Below are 23678 nucleotides of genomic sequence, written 5' to 3'. Positions count from 1 at the left end.
ATTTTAATGAAAACAATAATTATAAAACAAATATCTATCTATGTTTTTTAAAAATACTATTTTTTTCTACTTGTCTAGAGTATCATTGTCAACTTAGTCCTCAGGAATGGGAACATATTAGGGGTATCTAGGGTGGCCTAGTGTATTCTATGATGTCTATGGCACTATTTATTTTACTGTTTACCATCAGATGGACCGTCGGCTTATCTGCCATTCACAAGTGTCATAAAAAAATATTAGTGCAACTATGATCATACCAGTAGCACTTCGAAGTAGTCTAAATAAATATTTTTAAATCGTGTTTTGATTTTAAACTTATATCTCTTTGCTGGCCTCTTTGAGAAGTTGCTCATGGTTTTTTTTTAATAGGTAATGATGGTATAGTAACCCCGTCTGCGCTATCGGTATAAGCTGGCGGGGCACCTGTAAGTGATGATAGGTGAGAATGAAAAGACAGGTCAGTTAATCCATCATGATGAACCCATCAGGAATTAACCATGATAGTTTCCAGGGGGGACCACGTGGAGGTCGACCTGTTTGGGTATATTGCTAGCAATGGGGTCCTTAGTCTCCATTATTAAGAATCCCTCCCAGTTGCTCATGGTTAGTCCAATATACTCTATATTGGACTAACCATTAGCAATCAGACTTGTACAATGGGCAAAAATATGAACGTGGTATTTTTAAACCTGACGATTATCACTTTCAATTAGATTATAAAAAACAAAAAATGCTTTGTTCTTTATTCAAAAATAATAATTTGCTCTAAAAACAGTTGATTGTATTTTGTTTTAAGTCGTCTCAGGTTTGATTCTATAACATAATGTTCAGTGTTAGGTTTCTCGTAGAAAGTATTCGAAATTTAACTTACTACTCTATAAGGCATTTAAATGTTTCACTTCAAACATAAAGAAGCTCAGAGAGATAGCGCAGCCTCTTTTCCTCCTGAAATAGTAAATGCAATCCTGAATATTTTCTTTTTCTTTGAAAGTTATGATTGGGAGAAAATTTTACTAGTGAGATCGCCAACTTTGCCTTATTATAGAAGTCTGATGTTGCAAGCTTCTTATACGTTAGAAAAAGTGGATCAAATATTGAATTAGGAATTATTATTATTTTGCGGATGAAGAAATAATGACAGATGATAGATTGATGAAATGGGTATATAATCACTAATAAATCCAAAGGTTTTTTTTACAACACAGGTTGCCTGGAAGAGATCGCTTTTAGCGATAAGGTCGCCCATTGTTTTCTCATTGTGATTATTTCTTGTAATTGTTTATATCTAGAATAAGTTTACTATTGTAATCTTTTGGAGGAAACAATAAAGAGTATCTATAATAGAAAAATGGAAGGATGTAGATGCAGAGTAGAGTTGGAATATTTCATATGTATCACGTGAAATAACATATGCTGAGCAAAATTATATGTTACACTAACTACCTACGTCGTTTCAGATAGACAGCTGTGAATCACTAAATGAAATCGCAGATATTGCGTTCGGGTTTATTCGTGAATCATCGGTTGCTCTCAGTTAACAGTGAAGTGAGATCATAGCAGAGAACCTATTGTGCCGTAGAGAGGCTGCTATTATTATAAAAATTATAATTTATTTTTCACTTTTAATAGCAATGCTAACAGTCAGTCGAGCGTGTTAAATCTAAGATAATATTGACAGTTAACAGTTACGCTAACTGGTAATTTAATTGATAACCGACTAATGTGCCTATTTTTATGTGCATTATAAAAAAGGTTAATTTAATGGGATAGCCAAGGTATGATATACAAGCGAATAATTTACAGAACAAAATACAATTTTACTACGGTAACACCGACAACAAATTGAAATATATTAAAAATTTGTGTTTCTGCTGTATTTAATAGTAGGTACCAGTGTTTGTAACAAAACATTTGTCATGATATCATATCACAATATTATTGGGATTGATAAAATAAGCACTCGTATTTTCATGCTATGTTAACGCGGTCTTACTGTAATTTTTTAATATTGCATAAATGGTCACGATATATATTCTTCAGATATCTAAACATTTTATAACTTAGTGTTTTATGTATACAAGTAAGCAGTATATAGTAGTATATATTTTTATGTATCTGTGTAGATGTTTATATGCATGTATGTATATGTGTATATGTATGTGTATATATATATATATATATATATATATATATATATATATATATATATATATATATATAATAGTATATAAGTGTATATAATGAGTAGGTATATATATTTTACATTATTACATGTACGAGTATCATATCTCTATATTAAGAAATAATTGAATAATCTATCTATATTAATAGTTTTTTTTTATGTCACAGATTAAGTAATTGAAAACGAAAATAATTTTTCATGACTTGACACTGGTGATATCACTGTGAATTAAAATAAGTCTATTACTAGATGATAATCAATTAAATGTAGCAATCATTTCCATGTCTAGTGCCAAGCACTACTATCTAAATATAGTAACTAGATAGACCATGTATTTGTTCATTGGTTCATGTTTGACGAAAAAATAACAGATGTAAGGTTGACGTAACCGATAAAAGTAACTACTTTTTAGACAGTGTAATTATGCTTTTACATGTAGATCCTTTTGATGTCCTAAAAAATAAAATTATTTCATCTAAGGCCATACTATTCTTTCTCAGCATCGCACCGTTGGCTCCTGTACTCAAGTCGCGTATGAAGGAAAATTAGACTTTTTAAACTTGCCACGGAAACTTCGATTTTACCTTATTCCTCTTGGCTCGCAGAGTTATTTCGCATGCTACAAGTAGGCTGCATACCTATTAAATATTTCAAAATAAAAACCTCAGACGTTACCATAAAAGTCGTTGCGACGATTCTACATTTAATTTCTACAATGTGTTTATATTATTTCATTTACTTTTACAGTTCATTCAAGTAATTGATTATATAGGATAAAATCAAAATCACGTGTTACCAATAAAAAGACGAACAATTTTTTATTATGTATGTTTATTAGTAAAATGTTCAGTTTCATTGTTAAAATACCGTCTTAAAAATATGATAGTGATTTGATTTCTTTCTATATATTTCTTATGAATTAACAATGAAATCATGAATAGAGAGAAAAAAAATGAACATAAGTTTAAACAATAAAATTAAAGTTTTGTTTTTTAAGACATTAAATGATATATTTGCTGTTGGTTCTTGCTTAATATGTATATAGTGGTAAATAAAGTTTGCAATATTACTAGTTATCAAATTTTGCTATTATACTATTAGTGGTATTTATTAAGATCCGATAAATCATAATAAAAAAAATTTATTAATGTAAAAATTTAATATAACTATTTCCTAAATGGTATTTATTAAATCTCGTATCTGGATAAAGTTTTTAATTTCGATGCCAAGCTCAGGAACTTAATATTGGAATGTTGGTATTCGAACTCGAACGTTTCGCATAGCGCCCCCGCATCCTCCTGGATGCCTGATGCGGTCACCGTCTTGAATATTTGTCATAACACAACATCAGTTCATAACCACTGTCTCAGACATAGGTATATAAATTTGTTAGACATCTTCGGGTGAAGTTTAAACTTAGTTATACATTGTTCCAGCTTCATTATATCGGGGGAGGTCTGTGATTTTGCGTGAGAGAATAACTTTAAAGGATAATGGAGCCCGGGGCATATGGATGACAAATTGTAAAAGAAGGGTGGAATTTGGCAAAGAAATTATAGAGTACGGAGGCACGCATGAGGGATACCATGGGCAGGTATTTTGTGAGGTCCATGGTCTGATCATGTCTACAGTCAACATTTAATTGTTTACCATACATTATGAAATTGGACATGAAAGTATTTAGTATGACGGGTTTAAATATCTATATTCCACATATTTATTATATGAAATTTATCTTAAAGCAAGAGTATAAAACGATAATTAGAAAAATAAAAAAAAAGTCTGATGAGAAAATGAAGAAATAATACGCGTGACCCTAGAACTATAAGTGTACTTAGGCTACGGTAACTCAGTTTACCATCAGACTGACCGTAAGCTTGTTTGTCACCACAGTAGTTTTTTTTAATGGAGTATAATGAAATGGTAGCCCCGCTTGTGCTAACGGTATACGCTGGCGGGGCACCAGTGAGGGGACGATAGGTGAGAATGAAAAGGCAGGACAGTTAGCCCATCGTGATGAATGTATGTGAAATTTAGCACGATGGTTTCCAGAAGAGACCACGTGGAGGTTGACCTGATAGGGTATATTGCGCCACCATAGTAGTATATATAAAAAAAAGAAAAATGTAAGAAAAGAGACCTATGGCAGTCGCTTCTCTCTGCCCAATTTGTAAGGTACTAGGAGTGAAGATAGACTGATAACAACTAGAAATGTATTCCGCTAAGTAGAAACAGTTCGTGTTTATAGCCGTTTGACAGTATCCACAAATCTCGGTAAAGCGAGGCGCAGGTGTGTTTACGATGTAATTATCTTAGATGACTAATGAACTACGCTACTAATGAAATGTCCAATTCTAGGATTCGAATCGACTAACCGTTATTGCAGTAATTATAGTGTTTTACTTTAGAATGTTGATATTTCTTATCATACTGTATGCTTTTATAAGTGTGAAAGTTTGTAATGACGGATGGACGGATGGATATTTGTTACTATATCATATAAAAATTACTAAACGAGTTTGAATGAAATTTGAATACATACATGGGTAGGTTATATCATAACTTAGCACGTAGGAGGCTTTATATACTGATTTACGCAGACGAAGCTGTGAGATACAGCTAGTTAAAAATAAAAAGTATCGATCTTCAGATGTGTGAATGTTTGTTATTGAATTACACTTAAATAGATGAATTGATTTGAATTTAATTCGTTTTACTTGAATAGGTTATATCTTTTAACATTTTTCGTTTTTGTGATATAAAAAAGCTGATTCGGTGTACCACAGTGGTAATATAGTCAGCCACAGAGGTTCTGCAGTTTATAATACAGGGAAAGGTCCAAGGTTGCCGAAGACTGGAAAGAGGCCGAACTTTCTGAGCAAAAAATCTAAGGCAGTAGTTCGAAATGAGCAGCAGGCCCTTTTATCAAGATTGTGATGGACAAAATAAAGAACGTCATGATGATCGCCAACCTCTAATAGGAGAGGACACCTTAAAAAGTATTGTAGGCTAATGATCTTCATATGGGAGACCTCTTGCAGACATACGACGACGATTGAAAATAAATCCATTATTCTGTCGTTAAATATTGAGAGTACTTAAAACTACCTTTGAATCCAACGCTTCGCAGTCATAATTGAAAATAATTCAACTGCGGTATCGAAAATTGGAAATCGTCCCCGAGCCACGCAAATAAAATAATTTACAATTCATTTCTGAACAACGACGTCGCAATGATATTATTTTACACAGTGCAATCGCTGAAATACGTCTGGTGGCTTAAACTGTGGAAATATCAAATGGCATACGTATGACTGAGTGAATTTTATTTGCATGCTTTTTTAAATATAATTTAGAATAGCAAAACAGTTGATTGCTCATGCAATGGAAAGTGATAACTATCATCATGGATACCGTGACGCCTGTGGTCTTCACGTGCATTTTTTTTATGCAACTTACAATGGCAAACAAGCTATCGGCCCACCTGATGGAAAGCGGTAACCGTTGCCTATAGGCACGAGCAGTATGCATCATGCACCATGCATTCTGGTGTTGAGTAATGTATTTAAAATTTATTGATTTTTTAAGAAGATCACTATTATTTCAGGCACCCGGAACTTCCTATTAAATAATTATTACAGTACTCAGTTATATATATTATAATTTGCCTTTCTTAATAAAATAGAAGTAATCCCTGTCTATTGTAAAAATATTATCGAAATTATAGCATTGTCAAAATTAATAACCTAATTAATAAATGTTTTCACCAGAGGGAGACTTTGTACAAAAGTCGATTGCTTGGGTACCTCTGTCCTATTCGTGTTTCAACCGTGAAGCAGTTGTGTTTGCATGGCTGTGTTTCGGTTTGAAGGGTGGGATATAGCGTGAATTTACTGGGTACAGAAGAATAACACCTGAGTCCTCAGGAATGGCAACGCATGGGGGGTATCATGGGCGAAACAGTATACTCTGTTATGTCCATGATACTGCTCACCTCTATAGGCGACGGTTACCACTTTCCATCAGGTGGGCCGTCAGCTTGTTTGTCATTCTAAGTTGTATAAAAAAAAATGTTTTAAGTCTAGTAATTCTCAGCAGATATAAAAATGACATAATTATCAATGAAAATATCGCATCAGATATATTACAAAAAAAAAAAAAAATTGAATTACTCGGGTTTATAGATTATGATTTTTGTGTACTTACTACTGAGGTTTTTACTTTGACATCAAAATGTTTTAACTCGTCAACAGTAAACTACAAACGCCGTATGCCACTACGGTACGTTCGCGTTGTCACGTGTCTCAAAAGGGGTATATTTTTATGGAATACGTAATTTTGTTTGACTTCATACGCGATGTCCATATTTGCCGAAGACTCGACGTCCTACATGCAAAGAGCGTTGGTGAGTGTCCAATGTTGCATCCGATACGAAATTAAAACCGTGTCAAAGAAACTGACTGGTCGTTTTCTTTAAGAAACATAGTTGAAAATTTAAATACAGTGCACTTTTTATATTAAATTGATAATATTACAGCCGGCTTTGTATGAAAAGTACAATAAATATTTTAAAGTTTTCAAAAAGGGTTCTTTCTTAACAAGGTTCTTCATTTAGCTTAAATTAAATTTTACAAATTCAATTAAAATCACTTATCTGAAACTGGAAATCTGATTGAGCAAAAATTTTGCATACATAAAAGTTCTGGTGACAATATGATATACTCAATATTGTAATAGTTTTAAAATGGCCGCCACCGCAAGATGGCGGATTATACCTATTATAAAAGCTTATTTTTAACATACAGAACTCGAAATGAACATATTGAAACAATCAATGTATTGATCAATTATGGATTTGCACTACTATTGGACATCAGCAGTCTAATTTAAGGTATATTGAAGTAGACTTTAAATATAATGATAATAATAATAGATGTTAAATAGTTTAATGCTCTTTTGTACAATGGAAACACGTAATACTCGTACGTCTAACGAAACAGGTCTTAGCAAATAGAGGGAGACATCGACTGATAGAAAAATTTTCTCGAGAGCTTTTTGGCTGCGAATAGACAGACAGACGGATCTCTTTTGAGAAGCCTCAACGTTTTAGGTGTCTGAGGGGAAAACGTACAAATGTTATGTAAAGTGAAGTTGTCAATATAAGACTCAAGGGGCACGTTGTACATAATGTTTACGTATTATTTGAGTTTTTGCTAGTCAAAGCCTTTAAAAAAAATTACATATGAGTATTTCTTTTTATAAAAAAAAAAACTGACTTTTTACTGCACAGTTAAAAATATACATCCATTACAATGTGCACGATGAGCCTTATTGGTTTCTTTTATTTTTATTTAATTTATTGACATCTAGTTGTCATATTTTTATTGGTTCGCTATTTTTTTATTTTGTATGTAGATTTTATAATTATATTACCTTCTGAAGACACCATGTCCATACCAAAATTAATTGATGAGGTACATTCCAAGATAAAAAATAAAATCCACAGGATTTTATATTTTTATTTTCTTATTCACCCTGATAATAGTAATAAAATCCTAAGCCATCTACTGTAGTTGGGTATTTTGCCACGTTAATCACATTAAGTTTTTAATCAGAGACTTTAGAGCTATTTGACGTTTCCTTATAGTTAGAACAGCTAGAATCGACTAATACCTTTAAAAAATAAGTTAACTACTAATACTATAATCACTAATGCTTCCCGCATAGTAACTATAGCCGTGAACATATTTTGTTTTTAATATATATTTTTTTATTTTAGTACAAAAACAAGTGGTATTAAGTTATATATATTAATCGTGTGGTCTTGGCATAAAATGAGCCACCCATTCCTTTCCCGGGGGTGGCGTAATAGGCGATAAAAGAAACTTAGTGGTCGAGGAATGGGCAGCAGCGCTCTCTTAAAACATTAGTAAAGCTTACTTGTAACTGAGGTTGCCAAACTGCCCGGTAAGCGTGACAACCACAGTTTAACTACAGTTAAGGGGTGATATTGATGATGATGTTAATGATTCAGATATATTATTAATTCGCGTTCAAGTTATTTTGTGTTATAAAAATTCATTTACAAAATATTAACATATTGTATATTCTTTTGAGTCAGTCAATAAAATGTCGTATCTGATTCACGTCTCGGCATTGTTTATTTGTGATTAAAAGAATTTCTTGTTTACTCTCGTCAGCTAATGAGATATCTTGGAAAACGTCTTTGTTATCCAACGAGATGCGAGCGTCATTCTGTCCATTGTTTCCCCACCGCAACATACAACGGGACAAAATGTACTTAATAATGAAAACGGAAACATTTGCAAAGTTATTTTTTTTAATAAGTTTCACTGGGTTAGTAATGTACGCGATTCTAGCATTTTACACTTTCCACACGGCATATAAAACAGTGTCTGATTTGGTACAATACCAGGAGAAAATCCAAGGATTGCCGAATCCGGAAATATTTTTCGGGAAAGATAGATATGATAATGATCTAAAGTATATTCTGATTTGGACAGTAACCGAAAATGCTGCTAATCCTTTTGGGGATGGCCAACTGCTATTTATAAGCAATAGTTGTCCATATTACAACTGCTACATCACTACAAAGAAGACTCTTTTGAAACGAGACTACAGAAATTTCGATGCTATAATCTTTGACGTAAATATTATCAGAAACTTGAAATACAAAGAAATGCCTCGAGAGAGAAACAGTGTACAAAAATACATATTTTACGGCAAAGAATCAGCTGATGATATGCCAATGTGTAGTTTGTATCTTGATAATTACTTTAATTGGACTTGGTCCTACAAATTAAATTCAGATATCGTAAGTCCATTCGTTGAAGTTAGAGATTTAAAAGGTAATGTTGTTGCTCCAAGTTCAAATGTGAAATGGATTGAAAATATGACTGGACTGACAAGTAAACAGGTAAAAGGAATAAATTCAAAATCTAAAGCAGTTGCGTGGGTAATACATAAATGTTACACTAGAACGATTGTTGAAAGAATGACGTTTGCAAAAGAGTTACAGCATGCATTAAAAGAACATGCGCTAGCACTGGATGTTTATGGCTGTAAAATGTCACAATGTCCAGAGGGAGATTGTCTAAAAGCTATAGAGAGAGATTATTACTTCTATTTAGCATACGAAGATAGCATAACAGAAGACTATGTGACTAGTGAAGTATTAAAAGGCTATAATTATGGCGCTGTACCAATTGTATATGGCGGTGCTAATTATCATCAGTGAGTATTATTTCCATTTTTTTTAATCTTTATAACGACCTTTATGACACAGTATGCAGCTTTAAATTAATTAGGGCCTGAGTTCGATCTCAGCTCGATCAATTTGAATTCCCTCAAGTCTGATTTTTCTGGGTAAAGCACTCGATATTTGTTATCTAGATTGTTAAAACACAATTTGAAGATTGGACCTTAATGAACATTTTTTATTTGTACTTATGTTATTGTGTTGTTATTTTAACTTGTTATTGTTCTGAAAAACTCTATAGTCATTAGTTTGAAATTGGTCGTAGTTATAGAATGTCAATTTACTTTGTGATTCACCGTTACGTTTCATTCGAATATTGTAATTGAAATGTGGGCAAATCGAGTTACGTTCATTACAGTGTAAATAACTAATAATACTTCTAACTACTTATTATAATTTATTTCAGTTTTCTACCCGAAGGATCGTATATCAAGGCCCGATCTGGAAATATTGAAAAACTAGCCGCAATCATAGACTACAGTATTCGAAACCCTAGTGTGTACCGACGATTTTTCCGTTGGAGAAACCACTATACTATCCATAAGGTAGAGAACACATCAGGTGTTTGTAAGCTTTGTGAATTTCTTAACGACGAGAAAAGATATAAGATACAAAGTGTTCATGAGAATTTCAGAAAATGGTGGTACACCGGACCCTTAAAAGAGAGGTGTTATCCAAGAGGCGCTGAGAAAGAGAATGTTGTGCTATCGTACATGAATAATACAAATAAAAAATATTCAAATGTATAATTTAAGACATACGTTATTTATACATTTATTTCTTTTGATTTTTATAACATTACTGGGAGTGATAAATATGATATAATCCACCGCTGTCAATAAAGTTTCCAAAAACGCTCAGCCCATAAACGCATAAATTTATTTGAAAAATAGAATAAAACGCGCCATTTGGTATTGCAAGTAATAATTGTAATTATTTGGTTTTCATATTCACGTACACATTGATCTATTGAGTAAGTTAAAATAATATAATATTATAATAGTAAGTTGCTGGATTTAGCATCACTGTAGATGCTAAAATAAAATATGGTCTAGATTGGGTGTAACCTACAAATTAAAATAATTGTTTGAGTGATTTCTATTTCTGAATTTTATGTCTATAGATATTTTCATAAATAAGACTTTACTTTTTTTATCTCAGAAATTGCATTTTCTTTATCGACATATTGCTAAGGCTTTTTTTATATTAAGCATGTTTTTTTAACCTTGTTTCTTTTTAAAACAAAGAGTTTTTGTTGTCGTGAAAGGTTAGCTTTTGTCAACTGCTTGACATTAAGCTTAGAAAAATGGTGACATTTTAAAAGTAACCTTTTGTATTTTGGTGGGAAATTATCAATGCAGTAAATAAATATCTTTTTGTAACTTTATGAACGGATATTTCTGCATAAGGTAAATTTTAACAAATATTTTACTGCTAAGACAATATTTTAAAATATAAAAAATAAGGCCTAATTGCAAAAAAAAAAATGTTATTTATTTCCTCTTCTTTTCTTATATTATACAGTGCAATGAAACAATAAAGAGTATCTACTTATCTATCTTTAATTATTTAAATTTCAATGCATAATTATATTATATAAGTAAGTGTACATATGGCGGACTAACACCTAATAGCGTTCTTTATCTAATATATAAAATTCTCGTGTCGCGGTGTTTGTTACCAAACTCCTCCGAAACGGCTTTACCGATATTTATGAAATTTTGTGTGCATATTGGGTAGGTCTGAGAATCGGCCAATATTGTTAAATACTTTAAATATTTGAAAGAGGTACCTTAAACTAAAATTTCAATTAACTTTAATTTAAATACGAAGAAATATCTATTCAACTTTTGATTTAGGCATTTCTGCATATCTAGTTATTAGAAGTTAAAATTGCCGTCAAAATCAAACGCTTTCAAAATCAGTCTCGAACAAACAAACTGACGTCACAAATTAGCATAGTGAAGGAGCAAGTAGGGGGCCCAAACAAAGAGCTGATGAATATTCGAATAGGCCGTCTCTACGATATGCTAACCAGATGGACGGACTCCACTCCAGTTGTCCACCGTACTGTACCTGAACTGAAGTAAAATAAATAAATATGCTCACTACTATAATTGTTAATGGTAGTAAATATTCCAATTTCAATTAGTGTAGTACTAGTAGTTGTACTATAGTTATACTATATCTACTTCCTTTTAGCTACTTAGTAAAATCTATTTACTAAGAGGATTTCTCAGATTAAACAAATGTTCTAGTGCTTAAATCATCATGATTAAATTCCTAAGAAATTAAGTCTTCAAATAATTATTACATCATTTACGCAATTTTCCTCATATAAATAATTCTAATATTTCCCCTGCAGTTATTATAAAATAACAGAATTAAAATTATATAAATTTTTCTATAGACTTAGATATAGAAATCATAACGTGTATCACCTCCTTTTTGTTTGACATAGTGTAAATAAGTTTTTTTTTTTTTTTAATGATGGGTTGGTGTTCCTATTCTCATTTTGATAATATATAAAATAAATACCTCTAAGGCCTACCTGCGATTGCCAACCGACCTGCCAAGTTTGGCAACTTCTGGCAAAATTCCCCAATAGAGGGACGCCTATGATAATAACTTGTTTTAAAAGAATTAGAACTCATATATTTATTACAATAAGGTACACTTTATTTAGTACAACAAGGTGTTATATTAGAATAAAATTATGATCCAGTCTTATTCTGCTACAATGTAAGCGTGTAAATATTAAAATTTATAATACAAGAAAATTAAAATTTAATTATTTTAATCATTGGAAGTTAATACATATATGTTACTATAATATTCTGGCACTTTTTATATTTCATTAATAATATAAATTTAATAAAAAATACTCATAATCTATCTGAGAATCGGCCAACATTTATTTTTCATACACCTCAATGATAAGGGCGACCCTCCCCAAAAAAATTTTTTTGATTTTTGACAAATTTTCCATTTTTATTTTATTATGATTTAGCATTGAAAAATACATACAAGCTCAAATTTTCACCGTTTTACGATCAACTCCTGTTTTTTAATCGCGATTTTTATATGTTGCAAAAGGGTTGCAAGATGACAATCCAGTATAATAATTGTAGTAGGATAAATTTTCATGTATAGTTATAAAAATAATGTATATGGTAAAACAACGTTTGCCGAGTCAACTAGTCTTATATATAAAATTCTCGTGTCACGGTGTTTGTTACCAAACTCCTCCGAAACGGCTTTACCGATTTTTATGAAATTTTGTGTGCATATTGGGTAGGTCTGAGAATCGGCCAACATCTATTTTTCATACCCCTCAATGATAAGGGTGACCCTCACCAAAATATATTATTTTATTTTTTTGACAAATTTTTCCATTTTTATTTTATTATGATTTAGCATTGAAAAATACATACAACTTTAAATTTTCAACGTTTTACGATCAATCCCTGTATTTTAATTGCGATTTTTATATTTCGCAATAAGTGGTAAAACAACGTTTACGGGGTCAGCTAGTTAATTATAAAAGTTGTAACATAGTAAACACAATATGTATTTATCTATTTACCATTTATATTATTTTTATCATTTAAGAACTCATTTACATTTTTCTTTATATTTAGAAACACTGTTCTATTTTTTTGTAATCGCTCTCGCACTTGACCGGTTTTTTTCATATGACACAATTCGTTACACAGGCATATTCTAATTTTATCATCTCGCAAGCCCCTCAAGGACCTGACCAAGCATAATTCAAATTTCAGGCTCAGTGGCGCCCTCTGCACTGGCGTGTGGAGCGTCGAGGACTCTCGAATATTCATTAGGCCGGCTTCATTAGGTTTTACTATTCAATCTTAGTTTTACCTCTATAAGTGAATAAACCATGAATTTTATATGTGCAGTTAAATAATATTTATACTAGGTAGATATGTAATTATAATTTGTAATAATATTAGATATTTATTTATTATTATATTAGTTGTTAACTATCCATTGCTGGACATAGTCCATTCCCATAAGGGAGTTGCTAATAGTTGCGACGCTGAGTAGGCGGGTTGGCAACCGCAATTACGCTTTGGTGATGTTTTAAGAGGGACGCCGTTGTCAATCTTTTGATTATTGAACTTCCTTAGTCGCTTCTTACAATACTCATGGGATAGAAGGGGATGGTCCATTCTATGCTGGGACTGGGCAATATAATATAATATTACGTTACATACATATACCAATTGGCGTTAGTATAAATCCGGTTATGCAGACGAAATCGCCAGTAAAAACTAGTCAATAAATGTAAGTTTGATTTACCCTTTCCTATTGCTAGCAATATATATTATCAGGTCCACCACAAGAATGGCAACGCATGGGGGGTATCATGGGCGAAACAGTATACTCTGTCATGTCCATGGTACTGCTCATGTCTATAGGCGACGGTTACCACTTTCTCCAGGTGGGCCGTCAGCTTATTTACCATTCTAAGTTGCATAAAAAATTAAAAAAAAAAACCTACACGCGCTACCAACTGGAAATCAAGAATATTTTTTATTCTTTATTGTACACAAAAAAAGTATTTGTATCAGAATAATAATCACACAAATTAGTGCACAAGGGCGAGCTTCTCTCTAAAAGAGATTTCTTCCAGCGGTTTCACCCAATATGAGATAAACAGGCGTATGCCTGTATGTTAAAAATAAATAAATAAATTATCTATACAATTAAAAAAATAGGTATAAATAAATATATACATCGGTAAGTATATATAAATAGAGTAATAGGTTAATTATTCATAAATTTGTCACGATGTTCTAACTGATCTGAGGGCCTACCATGAAATGTTTTCCGAAATTTCGGATCTGAACGAAACAAAAATTTGATGCTAACATTACATGATACGTACCGTTTGAAAATATTAAAAATACTAAAATATCTTTCCTTTGAATTTTTATGGTAGGATTTATGACAAACGAAATGTTAAGCTCCATTTACAGGGTCGATTTCTGTACGAACAAAAATACGAAATTGAGTCCGAAAATTCGGACTTTCATTTCATGGTAGACCCCCTGTTTTCATCTTCACCTATCGTCCCTTATTGGTGTCTCGACAGTGTACATCTATAGTGCAGGAGAGATTATTTTGCACTATCAACCGTCGAAAAATTCGCATGTCTTATGAAAACAAAATAACCTGAATTCTAAGGTTTGTAATATATTAGACGAATTTATGATAACCGAATATAAAAAATACAAAACAGAAATGAAAGCTTTGGTATAAATAATATATATTTTATATATATAAACAGACAGCATATAGGATTGTTTTAATGTATATTTGTCGATGCTAAAGCATCAAATTACTCATTGGGCGATGGAGAGGGCTATTCTCGGAGTCTCTTTGCGTGATAGAATCCGAAACGAAGATATCTGCAAAAGAACTAATGTAATCGATATAGTTTGAAGGATAAGCAACTTGAAGACAATGGGCTGGTTACATAGGTCGAAGAACCATTAACCGATAGGGAAAAAAGGTTTTTGAGTGGTGACCCCGTACGCACAAATGCAGTGTAGAACGACCCCCAGACAGTCCATGGCGGAGACTTATGTCCAGCAGTGGACAGATAATGACTGAAATGATAATAATTGCGGATCCACATACAGTAACGGCAAAATATTTAATCGCTGTATGTATTTGTGTGTCGTTGATTCCTTTTATTTTTAATTTAGTATGTAAAATTACTCAAGGTTAGGATATGATAGGGCTGACATATCCTTTTAGGATAAAAGGTTCTAAATAAAAAAAAAAGTACTCAAATAAAAATATTAAGCATTATTTATTTACTATCACATTAAATACTTATTCAATCAGAGTAAAATGTGTGTGAGGTTTATCACGAGTGACACAAACACGGACTAAACTACTGCAGTGGGGAATTGGGGATTGCAATTGGATTTGAATGCGAGATTCAACAATATATAGAGTGGGTGGCCATTACGAAACCACCACGCACCTGGTGCTTAATACGGATACCGTTCCTCTAAACTTACGTTAAACTTACTTGTTCGTTTACGATGTACTGTCGTGTAATTATTGTCTCTATTGTATAGATATGTTTATAATTAGACGTGTTTGTAAATTTTTGTGGAATGCCCTCGCTCGGCTGTGAGCAGAAGTAGATGGAGACGCATTGCGAGGACCTCAGTCGCGAAGGAGGGCCTCATCCTCATCAGCGCTTAATCGTCTACTACTGAACATAAGCCGTCTGCTTAGGGATTTTGCCAGTAGTTGTCACGCTTGGCAGGCAGATTGGCAACCGCAGTTAGGCTTTAAGAGATATGTTAAGAGTTTCCATAGTTTTATTTATAATAGTTATTTTCCTTAAAACTCATTGTTTAATTACACAAAATTCATCAACATACAGTACATAATATCGCCCACATTTTTGGTCCTTCGAACCGTCATATTAGAAATGTAGACAGATAAAATTTTTTTGACTCCGCTCTAGCAAATTCGAAATCGAAATACTGTCACGGAATATTTGAGTTTTATATGCGTTTAAGATAATATACAATATATGCAGTTGCTATATCTAATTTATAATAATATCTAAGTGTTGGATTTTTGCACCGTGCAATGTAACTAAGACACCGTTGACAGCGTTAAATAACTTATTGCCTCCCGGCCTGTCCCGGGTGACCGTTCCGGTGTTGTACGGACCACAAGTGTGGTGTGAACGTATATTATTTTTACAGTTATAAACTTGATAGAGTTTTTAACAAAAAATGTATATTATTAAATTATGTAAAATAAAAATACTAACTTTATGTATATTAATTTTAGAATTATAAGTAGGCTATATATTTAAATATTTTTTATAAGACCTCTATCCGAGTAGGTTTATACCTGAACTGATTAAACCAAGAATCGAATCGATATTGTACTAAAATTTATATAATACTAGCTTTTGCTTGCGGCTCCGCTCGAGTGTATTTTCCGATTATCTTGTTCTGTAAAATGTTATGTATCTAACATCTAAACTGACGAAACTCCATACAGAATTTTGACCCTCGTTTCACTCTTTATACTGGTTGAATTTTTAAAATTTCGTCGTTTTTGTTTATCTACTATAAATAAAGAATTTAACTGTAAAATTTTAAGATTCTAGATTTAACGGTTTCAACTATGCATTGATATATGGGTCAGTCAGATACTTACAATACTGTTATATATATATTGAACTACATATTACTATTTCACCGCCAATCCTATACAAAGCGTGAAGATCGATAAAAAAATGCCAAAATAAAAAATTCAATAACTGGAAGAAGAAATAAATCACGCTCAAATTGAAATAAGATATCTTAAAAAAACAACATAGGAACTCGAGAAGATGGATGGAGTTCGTCGCATTGTCAGAGAATGGAGTGAGACGGGATAAAAAAGTATTCAATAATAAATCGGCAAGGGATGTCGATCACAGATGCGTCCCGAGGGAGTGATATCGGGAGCCTTTTTAATGCAAACCTGAGGATATATGTTTAGGAGATAAAAATCTTATATAGGTCGGTAAATTTATTTAAGTGTACAATCTTAAATACAAGTAGTTTTTCGTATTTGATTTTTCGAATTCATCAGTATGTTATTATGTTGTTATTTTGGTATGTTAATTTGGTATAGTTAAAATAGAAGGACGTTAATAATTAATTTAAAAAGAGATAAGGTTTCAGTTTTTTCCATTCAACGATTTTTGTTGATTACTCTAAGATTTTTGGATCACTTTTGTTATTATTTTTAAACTGAAAACTTTTAGTCTAAATATTGAAGTCGATTGTGTCGTATAAACAAATATTTAAACTGCTTGTGTATTTAATTTTTGACCTACTTCAAAAAAATCATATGGTTCAATAGCAATTCTATTGAACGAAATATTACCTCATGTCTCTGCCAATTTAGGAACGAGTATGGGTCTGTTTTAAATCGAAAGGGATCAATGTTGTGTTGGTTTAATACTCAAATTTTGTGAACATTTAAGTGGGCGGGAATATTTTAAATTAATTAACCAAAGTGACTGATAGAGCGCGAATGATAAGCAAGCTGAAGTGGCAATAAGTTAAGCTTAGCTTAAAGATTCAACAACAGATGGGAAAGAAAGGTTTTTGAGTGGTGACCTTGTACAGACAAACAAAATGTAGAACGACTCCTCACTAGATGGTGCAACGACTTCAAATGCATGTGACTCGAAACCGTTTCCTATGGCAGTCAATGGGAGAAACTTATGTTAAGCAGTATGTAGTAAACGTATGATGACGAAGATTTAAATTAATATCGGCAATATTTAATATGCTCAAAAATGAAATGCTAAATTTTATCAGTAAAGCCTTTATGATATATCTCATTATCAAATTTAAAAGCGTAAACAAAACTTATGTGTTAAATATACTGTGTAAGTTCATTCTGTGACAAGCGTCTTTAAAATTAGGATTCCACCACTTCCTAAAGTTTTTATATTTTCTTTTCACAATCACACTGTCATTCTGGTTAAGTTTCGCACACAAGTCACATATTTGAAATTTAGGTCTGCCTGAATAGAAATAATGGTTCTTCCAATCGAAGAAATACTCGTACATTTGTGGGTTCTTTATAAGATAGTCAATGAGAGCACCCAGTTTTTTCAAATCAAATTTTTGGATATTAATATAAGATCCTGGTGGCAGAAATCTGAAATGAAAAAAAAGGTTTGTATATACATCACTTTTAAACATTTAATAGAGCCTTATATTGTTCTTTTTTTGGTGAAGTAAGATTTAAATATTGTTTTCGGGCATGTTATGTATTTCTATATAAGAGGTGAGATGTAAAATATAGTCACATAAGTTTAATAGTATCTATATATAATTTCCCAAAAAGATAATAAATCATTTAACATTTCGGATTCAAATTAAATATCATTTTGATTATATTTTTTGCTTTTTCTTGATTTTAAATTTTTATTTTGCATTTAGGGTTTTGTTTACTTGATATGTTAAACAAAAGGTTGTTAAGTTTTCATTAATAAAAAATTAACACTGTCTTACCTTGTGTAATCTGCTCCACCCAAAACAATTGGTATTGTAAAATGCATTAAGGATTTCACAATATTTTCAGTTACATAATCTTCGGCGAAAGAATCTTCTAGAACTAATTGGAAAAAATAATGCTTTTCAATTAACTTGTAGCATTTGTCGTTGGGACATTTCTTGTCACCACATGGACCAAAAACGTCTACAGTGTAATTATATCCTTCAAGTTCACGTCTAAGTTCCTTGACGAATTCCTGATGCCTCTTTTTAGATCTACATTTGGAAACGACCCAAGATACAGCTTTGTGTTTGTGTGCGATTTTATTTCTAAACTTATTCGTGTGGTTCATTTTCGTTATCCATTTAACATTCTTTTGAGGTCCTATTAATTTGGTAGTCGCATCATAAATATTAATAAAGGGCTGGGGTATATCAGAATTTAATTTATAGGTCCATGTTAGATTAAAAAAGTTATCAAATATAGGATTGCATACAGGGCACCTTCCTGATGATTCTTGGGATCTAAAAATGTATTTCTGATAAGGAGTTCTTGTAGCGCTTAAATGATTTACGCTTATTTTGTTAAGATCCTGAATATTTAACACGATAGCGTCAAAATTTCTCTGGTCTCGCAGCAAACTTCTATTATAAGTGACATTGCAGTTGATGAAAGAACATTTTTGTTGGATAAAAAAACTTTGTCCTGGATTGAATTTTCGTCGTTCGTTTAAGAAGTGCATTACTTTTCTATCTTCCAATGGCTTCCAGAATAAAATGTACTTGAGGTCTGTTGGAAGTCTCGATGAACGTTCAGGTGGTCAATCTTTTGTACTGTTTATTACTGAAGGTGTCAGAGATATTAAAACAGCACCCAGAAAAAGGGCCTGCATATATAAAAAATCTTAACAATGTCTTCCGACATGTGGTCACAAATATCATATCTTTTATGTGATATATATACATTATTCTTTTATGTTTCAGATATTTCATAACAAATTATAATCCTTAGAACTGAACGTTTACATTCTTCAGACACTTTATGAAGATTTCATTGTGTTAATTTGTTTGTACGTTTGTATCCTGTTTATCGCATTCTATTTACGACTTCTATTACAATTGACATTATTTATTTCAGAGAAAGGATGTTGTGTAATGAAAGTTGGTGTTTGAATTTAAAGTTATTTCAGTGTCTATTAAGTAGATATTTGTTGGATATTCCCGGTAAAACTTCAGAACTGATTTCCATGGAAATTTGCATATAATTTGAAATTCCGCGAGGTATAAAAACCAATAGACTCAATTAATAGAAGCGAGGTTAAAGAGATATTTTAAAATGCTATTAAAAAGTCGAAACTCATAAAACAGAATTACTAATCAACATTCAGAGACAAGAACAATATACAGAACACACTAAGGTATTTTTAATGGGTGAAAATGAAATATTAGCTCCGCTTGCGCTACTGGTACGCTATACGTTGGTAGAGTACCAGTGACTGAAGATAAATGAAGATGAAAATAGGTCAGTTAGTCCATAGTGATTAATTCAAGAATTAACCAGAATATATTCTTTTATTTATTAGTGGGTGTCGCCCTGATATTGCTAGCAATGGGGCTATTAGACCTCATTACTAATAATCCCTTTCTCACCGCGAATTAAGGCTGTAAGTGGGTAAGGTATAACGCAAGTAAGTTAAAAAAAGCAAACGAATTTTACCTAGTGCACATTCATACCACAATTTTTTTATGTAGCTTACAATAGCAAGGATATGATCCACCTGATGCAAAGTGGTCACGATTTACTATAGACATAAACACCACCTTCGACTTCACAGAGTATATTGTAGATAATATATACTATAATAGCCCTCCTAAGTTGTCAATCTTAAGAACTAAGATATTGTCTATGTACCTTGTAATTTTATTGCTCAATCCCAACTTTCAGATATATTTTACATATCTGCGTAGCGAGCGAAGCTACAGCAGAAACAAGAATGTGACAAAGGTACCCAAGTAGACGTTAGTCTCTTACTGATAAATGGATAAGGATAGTGGTATCTACCTAGTTCCTTTAAACAAAGTACAAACGAATCTACTGATAGAATCGTTACTGCAAGCGAGCACATAATATAGAATAAGCAGGAGACGTGCGCTGTCTTTTTCTTTCTTACGTGAACGTTAACAGAAACGATTGTATTCATAGATTCATTTTTATCTTGTCTATGGTGGGGGGTGCAGGAAAGTTCCACAAAACCCTACCACCAATGATAATTTTATTCACTAATAACAATATTATACTCGTATAATGACTTTATGGAAAAAGGTGCAGGCAAAACTTTTGGGGGGGTGTTGTAGCGTTCAGTTGTAATTTATGCGTTTAATTTCGCAATATAAAGTAGCGAGTTTAACCGACTGCCGTATGAAAAACTCGTTTTCCTATCCTACACTTAATTTATGAGTAAAAAATATTTCTCCCAAATGCGTAATATCGTAAGCATGTGTCGCAGTATATTGAATATTTGCGGGAATGCCCAGAAGGCTTTGCGGGTGATTTGTGGGCGCACTCTTTAAGAACGACTGTGAAATAATTTTTGTGCATGAATCATATAAATGATGATGTATGAGGACTAGAGAGCGCTCTAGGTTCTAGTGGACTGCGTTGAGATGTTTCTTTGCCCGTAAAGGATAGTTTACTCTTATTATAAAAAACTTTATCTGTAAACATTTTTAAACGATCTCGAAAAGGACGTTTCTTTTATATTTTTTTTTATCTGAAGCGAAATAAAGTTTTTTTCTTTCCGGAGTAAAAAAGCAACTTATAAACATAATTTAGTTATCTATTTAATTTAGATATAGTAGAAATTGTTGTTTATATGAAGCACAGAGGAAGTAATCACTATGTTATTTGAGTTTGAGTCGGTACTGCCCTTATATTGTCGAAATTGGGTAATACAACTCTGCCATATGACATTAAGCTCGCCACTTGTACAAAGTATTATTGTGCAATAAAGAATAATAACTAGCTAGAAGTATCAACGCAATACAATACGAGTACATTAATATTAATAGTCTCATACAACTATTTATAATACGCCTGTCTAAAGTATCGATATTGATAGGTATTGTAAAGGACCGAACTACTTTATAGAATAAAATTTAAAATTCAATGAACTGGTTGCATAGATACATATAGACATTTTTTTGTACGAAGTAACTCGGGAGTGGTGTACATTTTGGAGTTCGCTATCTAATTTGAGCTTTATAGGCAGAGTGTTAAATAAAGTTATTCAATATTTTAAAATTCAATGAACTGGTTGTATAGATTTCAATTGTATGTGTATAGATTTCAATTGAGTTCGTTATCTAATTTGAGCTTTATGAGTAAAGTGATAAATAAAGTTACGCTTATGACGTTGTATTTCTGCAGTAGGAAACTTTACTACTTACTTTACTACTACTTTTCAGGGAATGATTGAAAGATTGACAAAGCACTAATAATAATGCCAGTTGTAGTTATTTACATAGACTAGTTATGCCATACCATGCCATTAAAAATGTGTAATACGAAGGCATTGTTGTGATATAAATTTCAAATTATGATCTTATTATACATATAGTTAATTTAGATAGATATTACAAAGTTTACAATATTAAATGGACAGAAAAATAATCTCCATCTTGTATTAATTTTTTTAATTCTTGTTGCTGGCCAACAAATTCAAAGACCATTAAAAAACACTTTTTAAATATATTAAAAACAGGAATATAAAAAAATATAAATAACGAATTTCTAGAGTTTAAAATCGTCGAACATTTTGAATTCGGCGTTTATTTCATTGTCAAATTCAGACCTTAACTTTCCTTAATAACCCAAAATATGACGCCATTAAACCTTTGCCCTACAAATAAGGAAGAATCGTAAACAAAACCGTTGTAAAACGGGTTCATTACAGTCGAGTGTATTTATACTCTGGATTAAGAGCGCCATAGGGCGGTTAAGTCTTGCTTATTTTCTGTTGTTGCGCCTCAAATTGTCGACACTCGAGTACAGATTAGCTTCGTTACCCGCGGCGAAACGCGTACCTGCGATAGTGTTGTACTCTCATTTTCAGTATCGATATCGGTATTTTTTTTATTATAATTATATTAAAATTGATGATTGCGTTCAATTAAATTTACCTTAACTGTCCTTTAACTAATAAATTCAATTTAACTTTGAATACCTATTTTATGTATATCTATTTAAATGTCTATCGTAGTATCGTTTGATATTTTTGATGAATAAATGAACTGAAAAAATCTATTTGTTTGCTATCTACTGTACTGTGAAAAGTTTTATCACCAGAAAAATTTGAGAAAACAACAGTCTTAATTATATTTTATAAATAAAATTGTATTTCAGTGCTATGTAGTGTTCGGTTTGAAGTTGTAATACTAGTATTTGTCGCAAGAGCTGTAACATTTTGGTAGTGGCGTAATCAGTCTACTGCTAGCGCATTAGGTACCGTTACGTCTTAGAATATTCTGCAATGTTCATAAAGCTGTTTGTCTACATATACATACATACATATCTGTCACTCCAGTTTTCCATTAGAGTAGATAGAAACAATGGAACGCCAAATGCTTCGATTCAAACAAGCTTCTTTCGCTTCCCCACAATCATCAAACTTTCCATACACGCTCGCATACAGATATATGGTATTTATATATGCATATTTCTATTTAGATGAATTGATATTTAGTTTTAAATGTCATAAAAGAAAATAGGTTAAATAAAAAAATGTATACGTGCTTTTTGAAAATATCGATAACATTTATTGATGTACGCGACGCACTCCGTGCTTACATTTCCAAGTGGTCGCGCGAGGAAGCACGCGGAATAATGATTTCTTTGAATCCCCCACTGTTTGAAGTGCTCACCATTACTGGCTCTTGGATACGTTTGTGCCCTGCACTTAATAGCGAACTCAATGCCGTATCTAATTGTTTTCCTTGCCTTTGACTCAACAGTCATGTTTATCATTTATTTTTAAAGAACAATAAAAGAGTTACTTGTAATTCGAATAGTATTTTAAGCCAAATAGTAATGCATTAATTAAAAAATAAGAAAGTATTTTGAGTTACTACTTATATTTGTAAAAAAAAAAAGTAG

General features: G+C 32.0%; 1 protein-coding gene and 1 pseudogene across 1 annotated transcript; one reads left to right on the top strand and one right to left on the bottom strand.

Annotated features, from left to right (window-relative positions):
* The first annotated feature begins 8477 nt into the window (after positions 1–8477).
* On the top strand, positions 8478–13337 carry LOC113512178 (alpha-(1,3)-fucosyltransferase C-like). Its single transcript, XM_026895978.2, has 3 exons — positions 8478–9436; positions 9868–10188; positions 13178–13337. The coding sequence occupies exons 1-3, from the start codon at positions 8478–8480 to the stop codon at positions 13335–13337; spliced, it is 1440 nt and encodes a 479-aa protein (XP_026751779.2).
* A 4556-nt stretch (positions 13338–17893) lies between these two features.
* On the bottom strand, positions 17894–19492 carry LOC113512177 (alpha-(1,3)-fucosyltransferase C-like; annotated as a pseudogene).
* Positions 19493–23678: the final 4186 nt, after the last annotated feature.

This window comes from Galleria mellonella, unplaced genomic scaffold, assembly GCF_026898425.1.
Source record: "Galleria mellonella isolate WM207_F2 unplaced genomic scaffold, CSIRO_AGI_GalMel_v1 utg184, whole genome shotgun sequence".
Lineage (NCBI taxonomy): Eukaryota > Metazoa > Arthropoda > Insecta > Lepidoptera > Pyralidae > Galleria > Galleria mellonella.
Note: the sequence above shows the minus strand (reverse complement) of the source record. Positions and strands in the feature narration are given on the sequence as shown.